Genomic DNA, 7,775 nt, shown 5'->3' with positions numbered 1-7,775 from the left:
TGCCTAGACCCCAGAGATGGGTAGGTTTAGGGGCGGGGTTAGGGGTGGGTCATTCGTACGAATTCATACGAATTGGGGAACTCGTAAAATACATAAGATTTAGCAAAAATCGCAGAAATTCAAATGAGTGAGGTTGTACGAATTCGTATGAATTCATTCAAATTGGGGAACTCGTAAAATACGTACGATTAAGCAAAAATCTCACAAATTCAAATGAATGAAGTTGTACGAATTCATACGAATTGGGAAACTCGTAAAATACATAAGATTTAGCAAAAAAAAGCACAAATTCGAATGAATGAGGTTGTACGAATTCATACGAATTGGGGAACTTGTAAAATACATAAGATTTAGCAAAAATCGCACAAATTCGTATGAATTGGGAAACGTGTAAAATACATAAGATTTAGCAAAAATCGCACAAATTCGTATGAATTGGGAAACTTGTAAAATACATAAGATTTAGCAAAAATCGCACAAATTTGAATGAATGAGGTTGTACGAATTTGTACGAATTGGGAAACTCATAAAATACGTACGATTTAGCAAAAATCACACAAATTCAAATGAGTGAGGTTGTACAAATTCGTATGAATTAATTCAAATTGGGGAACCTGTAAAATACATACAATTTAGCAAAAAAAAAAAAAAAATCCCACAAATTCAAATGAATGAGGTTGTACGAATTTGTTCGAATTCATACACTTGGGAAACACGTAAAATATGTACGATTTAGCAAAAATCACACAAATTCAAATGAGTGAGGTTGTACGAATTAGTACGAATTGGGGAACTTGTAAAATACATACGATTTAGCAAAAAAAATAATGTATGAATTTGTACAAGTGAAGTCTTACAAATTTGTATGAATTAGTCACCTCATAAAACATGTGCGAATTGCCATGAGATCGGCTGGAACAGTTTCAGGTCCCATTCACTTCCATAATATGAGCAAAAAATTTTGCTGAAGTCAATAGAACCTGAAACTGTTTGGTTACCAACATTCATCAAAATATCTTACATGGAACATCTTATATTATCAAGATACCCTGAAGAACCAAACCGTTTTGTGTCTCACTGACTTCCATTGTATGGCTATCGAAGTCAAAGGGACCCAAAACTATTTGGTTCCCAACATTCTTCAAAACATCTAAACTCATACAGGTTTGGAACGACATGAAGGCGAGTAAACGACGGCATCATTTTCATTTTTGGGTGAACTGTTTAATACAAAGCAAAGGCACCAGTTAATACTTATGGCACAAATGAAAGATGAAATCTGCATTGACTGGTCTCTGAGGAACATCAGTGGTTTACAGTCGATCAAGCGAGCCGTTGATCAGTGCTGCGGCTCTATTTGATGTTGCGGAGGATGCGGCGGCAGTGGCTGCTCTTGAGCTCGGCGAGCGCTCGCTCCAGCTCGTCAATGAGATGCTGCAGCGTGGCGGGATCCGTCTGCAGGACGCGGGCGCTGCGCTTCGCACCGTCCTCCAGGTGGAGCTTCAGCGTCACGGTGGGCTTCACCTGGTGCCGGAGCGCCCGGCTCGCCAACTACAAGCAGAGCCAACACAGAACGGTCAAGCTGACAGTTCTTCAGCATGTGCATGACGTTTCATGCCTTGCAAACTGAAACATCGGGTTGCAGCTTCTGCCTGTAATATCTATAAACTTGTCAGCTTGGTCAAATGACCCGTTTGACATAGTCAAAACAAAAATTATTCAGACACCAGATATAATTTTTTTTTTTATATTTGGGTGCAGGACACTATAGTTCATTTATGTAAGTGAGGACAGCAAAATAAAGTAAACTGTGACAAATTATACCCAGAAATTCGTCATACAGTGGACTACCCGTAAAATTTGGGATCAAAAATTATTCAGACACTTTGGCCCGAGCATGTTTTGCTTAAGTGTTTTTTCTTTAATTGCTAATGTGACCTTTTTACACCACAGACTGAACAAAATTAAGCATTGCTTGGTAATTGGTTGACCTAAATTGGTATTTTCTAATCATGCACTTACATTTAACAGCTGAATTCATTGCATTCTATCAAAGTTATCTGACATTATCAAGCTGAGTTTGTTCTGACACAGTTTAACTCAGAGTTATTCTCATATTTTATTACCATTTTCTAAACTATAGCAAATAAACTGTGATATAATGTGAGAAATGTTGAAGGCATCTGAATAATTTTTGGTTTGACTGTGTATGAAGTTGTCAAAATTACAATTAATTTGCATTATTTTCCAGCAAAAGTAAATAAATGTATTGTCGTCTTAATAATATAATTATAATAACCGTTTTATTATTCTCTCTTATGTTCTTTGCAATGTTTTTTGTGTTTTAATTTGATGGTAAAAAAATGAAGTGAAAATTGCAATCTGTGATTAGCTTTATTTTTAGCCTTCATTTTAGTTTAAGTTTTTGTAATTTTGTTGTGTACTTTTGTTGTTGATGGTTTTATTTAGGTTGAACCTATTCTTATTTCAGTTGTAGTTTTAATAATTTTAGTACTTAAACTGAAATTTAATTTCAGTTAGTTGCAAGTCACCATTTCTAATTTTGAATTAACTTTTATTTTTATTTTTAGATTTTTCATTTTCATTTTAACTTTAGTTTGTTTCAGTAATATTGTTGTGAACTTTTGTCACTTTTATTTCAGTTTTGTTTTATTTAGATTTATTTTTATTTAATTTTACATTTATTTTAATTTTGTTTCTATTTAAATGTTTCATGTTTTACTTTTATTAAAGTTGTAACTTTGTAATTCTAATATTAAATTAAAATTTTAAGTTTGCGTTTTCATCCAATATTTCTATATTTTTTTTTACATTTAACCGGTTTTTTTTTTTAACAAAAGCAATTTTAATTAGTTTTAGTTAACAATATCAACACGGCTCTGCTGATGTGGAGTGGGTTTGTAATCAGTCAGTCAGTCAGATTAGAGTCTCACCTGCACATCGAGCCTCCACTCCAGGTTGTGGTAATGCGGGAGGCTGGGGGCCAGTTTGCTGAGGATCTGTCGGACCTCCTTCCTGTTCTCTAAATACAGCTGGAGCAGGAGTGCATTGAGCTCCTCTGAGAATCCCAGCACCAGCACAGAGTCCTGGAAATCCACCTCCGAGATCTGCAAGATTACACCAGAAATCAAGTTCATCATATAGTAATTAATCTTGACTTTCCTCCAGCTGTTGCTGCTCTAGCAGTGTCTGTGATGGACAGACGCACCATTAGCTTGGAGCTCTCGGTGAGGAGATACATCAGGCCCTCCACGCCGTGCTGCACGCTCTCTGACGACACATTCAGCTTCCCTACAACAACAACCTGTGACATCTGCTCATGATCGCTTTAAACTAGTGCTGCCAGACGATTAATCCATCCAAAATAAACGTTTCTGTTTACATAATATAAGTGTGTGCACTGTGCATATTATGTATATATATAAAGACACACACATGCATGCATATATTTTGAAAATATTTACATGTATACATTTATATTCATTTAATTTATATTATATATAAATATTTAATATATAAACATATTTTTCTTAAATATATACATGCATGTGTGTGCGTGTGTATTTATATGCACATAATAAAAATACACAACACACACACATATTATGTAAATAAAAACATTTGGATTTTAGATGCGATTAATCGTTTGACAGCATTAGTTTAACACCAAACCTAGCTGTTTGACACACATTAAGTTACATTTACTTATTTTGAAATATTTTACAGCAAAAGCGTTTATGGATTTATTGCTCTCTTGGAGTTTCCTACATACTTATAATAACTGTCATTTCCAGTTTTTTTTTTTTTCATTTGATGAAACAAAGTCTGAAAATGTATAATGATATTTACTTTAAAAATCATTCCACAGTAAATAATGAATTTAATAATTATAATCTTTAATTTAAAATGAAAATAAATATACATTTGAATATGAAAGTATGCATTTAAATTCATAAATAATTATGTCATGAAGACAAAAAAAAACAACAAAAAAAACAGTATTTATTCCGCTTTCAAGACATCTTTCAACAGATCAATCGACATCAGCTCATAAACAACCCCAGATATTACTATCATATTAATAACTCACGTGCAGCTCCCTCATATATTTTAGGATTCGAGCCTTTTTTCAGAAACTCCACAGCGATTCTGCCGAATTCACCAACAACTGACAAACATCAAATTACAATGAAAATCATTCAAGATGCTTTATTATAGTGATTATGATTATGTTTGTGTGTAAATACTGTGTGTGTGCGTGTGTGCGTATGTGTGTGTGCGCGCGTGTATGTGTATGTGTGTGTGTATGTGCGTGCGTGTGTGTGTGTGCGTGTGTATGTGTGTGTGTGTGTCTGTGAGTGTGTGTGTGCGTGCGTATGTATGTGCGTGTGTATGTGTGTGTCTGTGAGTGTGTGTGCGTATCCGAACATCATTGGCAATGTTATTGTTTTAGTGATTATGCAAACAAAAAGTCATTTTATTTGTTGTTTGTTGATTTTTAAATATAAAACTTGGTGAAGTGATTTATGTGTTGGTACTTTTTGAACATCTCCAGCACATTTTAACAATACCGTGATAATACTGATAACCGTGATCATTTCGGTCACTATAACCGTGATAAAAAAAAATTCATACCGTTACATCCCTAATATATATATATATATATAGCCTGATAAAAGATTTTCCCTCTTTCATTTAAACATGGAAGTAAAGAAAATGTTTTTGCATTTTGAACTACACAACTAACAAATATTATTCTGGCTGTATAAACGCAAAAGCTCAGAATATCCTTCTCAAATCATGGATAACGCAGGAAATATGGTTAAAGCTCTAAGCATATTGTAAGTTTAGAAAAAAGTAACTCACAAAAGATATTTAAACGCTGAAATCTTATAAGAGGACCGTATTTATTACCGATAAGCAGATATGAGATATAATCACAAACACAAGTGAACACTGTAATGCGGTCTCCTGCTGTCTGTGTCTCTTACCCGCGGAATCCACTTCTGACAAGAATCCTAAATGCTCCTTGTGCTCCTCAGATAAAACTAGCAGCATGTTCTGACGCTTTTAATATATAATCCCCCAATATGAATCACCAGGTTATGTTTGTACACTGAATGGTGTTTGTTGAAGCAGTCACATGATCAGCTGTGTGCGCAGCGCAATACAGTCCGAGTGAAACAAGCGGCCCGAGCTGCACTGTACTTCCACTAAACACATCCACTCCGTCTTATACATTGTGCAATTAAGAAATAATGTGCCTTTTAAATAGGCTAATTAATGCATCTAGAGGTACAAAATACATGGGTAGATGACAAATTGTTGTACACACTGAAGGACATTTTAAGGTAGCCTATTAAAGCCGATTAGCCTAAAAAAATAAAAATAATCTAAATTCTGTCATCATTTACTCACCCTCATGTTGTTCCAAACCTGTATGAGTTTCCTTCTTTTGATGGGAAAAAAAAGTAATTTTGAAGAAGGTGGGTAGCCAAACAGTTGAGAGAAAAATAAATAAATAAATATATATATATATATATGTGTGTGCTATATATATTGGGATTCGGTAACATTTCAACTTGGAATATACATGTTTTTCAACTACTTGTGATTCAACTGCTAAATATCCCACATCATTAGGCACATATCAAACCTCCAAAAAAACATATTTTCCCACCTTTTATTATTTTCATTTTTTTTCAGCTTTAGACACTTTTTTCTCAACCCCGTAACAGACAAAATTGGATTGGTTTAAAAAGGATTTTACACAGAAATTGTTATAAAACAAACATGTACCTACTGCTCATGTGGTTTCTCTCAAAAGCCTGAGATGGGTTAACCCTGTAATTATTATCAATGGGAACCATTATTGTCTAATGATGGTTAGAATTTGATCAGATAGCAAGTGTGCATGAGTGAATAGCTGTCTGGTAATGGATTGAAGTATTTATATCAAAACTGAATGTAGCTTTAGAGACAAATTATTATTTTTTTTACATTAACAAACCCACTGAAATAGGTTCTTATGAAGGGCTCTGAAAATTCTGTAGACCTTTTGTAGAGATACATATCAAGATCTCAACAGATTTGTTAATGCTGTTTTGTTCCCTATATTTTCTGTAAACAGAAAAAACACCTGGCAGAGTATATTTTTATCTTTTCCAACAAGAAAAATATAAACCTTACCGCTTAGACTAAATTAACTGTTAGTGTTTAATCAGAGTTTTAAGTCATTCCATGAGGTAGAATATTCATGGACTCTATGACCTTTTTACACATATATTCATATGACATGGCAGACATTTTTCATGGAATGTCACTTATTGATACCATATACTCTGTCCCGTAGTTGTTCTTGAAATGTACTGTATAAAGAAGACTTTTGAAGGATTGAAGATTCTGCCTTTGTGTCATTCAAGGAAACAAGACGTTCTAGTTCATGAACAGGAACCGAACGTTGTGCTTTGGTGCTCATGCATGTGAGTTTGAGTCATGCTCGCATCATTTAATGATTTTTAAGTCTATCTTTGTCTCTATTGTTTCCCATCACCTCTCTCACTATCGCTATTGGTAATAAAAAGAATAATAATCATCTTTATGATTTATCCATAATAATGCCATGCTGAATAAAACAGCATGAAATAGAAAGTAGTGATTACTAAAAGGTCACCTAATACTGTAACCCAGCATTCAAAGCCATGGTTGGATTCCCACTGAGAATCTGGACAGAATGCAGAGACAGAATGGTTTACTTATAATTTCTGATTTTTGTACATCTCTGTATGCCTATTTTGTGTGGAATACACAAATTAATAATAATGCAGTGAGAAGGAAGGAATGCATGAAAGGACAAAGAAATAATCCAATATATTCTAATTTATTCTTCAATATAAAGTCCATTTCTTTTCCTGTCTTTTGTTCTGCTCTCTATTCCCGACATGCCAGTGTGATTTAGCGTCAGGCCCAGTATTGTTTGTTGAACTGTGAAACTGTGGCAGTGCTTTGGGACCCCTGCGATACCAACAATCACTGACTCCAACAGACTTTTGCTCTGTCATCAGAGTCTAATATTCTCTTATTAACAGTCTGAATTTAAGCTCACAGCCACAGGACCTGCTACTGCTTAGTAATTTGTAAGTTTAAATAACTTACAAATTACTGCCACATTTCAAATGAAAAAGCAAAGTCCATTTGCAGCTGTATTTGGGTCATTCCTGGGATTCAGTAATATTTCAACTTGGAATATACATGTTTTTCAACTACTTGTGATTCAACTGCTAAATATCCCACATCATTAGGCACATATCAAACCTCCAAAAAAACATATTTTCCCACCTTTTATTATTTTCATTTTTTTTCAGCTTTAGACACTTTTTTCTCAACCCCGTAACAGACAAAATTGGATTGGTTTAAAAAGGATTTTACACAGAAATTGTTATAAAACAAACATGTACCTACTGCTCATGTGTCCCTCGTAGCAATTTAATGATAACAAATGGAACATTTATCATAATTTTCACATTTTTATAGGACTGAAGCTAAAAATACACAAATTGTGAGTCTACGGTCTCTTTATTTTTGTAAAACATATTTTTTATTTAAAATTTTAACTAAAACCACAATTTTATTGTTTTAGCCCTTAACATGTCAGATGGTAATCAGCAAGAAATACTTTTGTTCTTAATTGTCTTCCCTATATTTTTCTAAAAATATTAATGTGACCAGGTGTGACGGGGTTGAAGACTGTAACA

At 34.0% G+C, this 7,775-nt stretch overlaps 1 protein-coding gene across 2 annotated transcripts; it reads right to left on the bottom strand.

Annotated features, from left to right (window-relative positions):
• Nucleotides 1-442: 442 nt before the first annotated feature.
• commd2 (COMM domain containing 2) lies at nt 443-5,213 on the bottom strand. 2 transcript variants are annotated; one of them, XM_016543530.1, is made up of 5 exons: nt 5,013-5,213; nt 4,112-4,189; nt 3,230-3,325; nt 2,955-3,128; nt 443-1,551 (listed from the first exon to the last, which is right to left on the bottom strand). In XM_016543530.1, the coding sequence occupies exons 2-5, from the start codon at nt 4,124-4,126 to the stop codon at nt 1,354-1,356; spliced, it is 483 nt and encodes a 160-aa protein (XP_016399016.1). In that variant the 5' UTR covers nt 4,127-4,189; nt 5,013-5,213; the 3' UTR covers nt 443-1,353. The 2 variants fall into 2 exon arrangements, with proteins under 2 accessions (XP_016399016.1, XP_016399015.1); XM_016543529.1 differs by having other exon boundaries at nt 3,230-3,312.
• Nucleotides 5,214-7,775: the final 2,562 nt, after the last annotated feature.

The sequence above is a fragment of the Sinocyclocheilus rhinocerous genome, unplaced genomic scaffold (genome assembly GCF_001515625.1).
Source record: "Sinocyclocheilus rhinocerous isolate Xijiao unplaced genomic scaffold, SAMN03320098_v1.1 scaffold909, whole genome shotgun sequence".
Classification (NCBI taxonomy): Eukaryota; Metazoa; Chordata; class Actinopteri; order Cypriniformes; family Cyprinidae; genus Sinocyclocheilus; species Sinocyclocheilus rhinocerous.
Note: the sequence above shows the minus strand (reverse complement) of the source record. Positions and strands in the feature narration are given on the sequence as shown.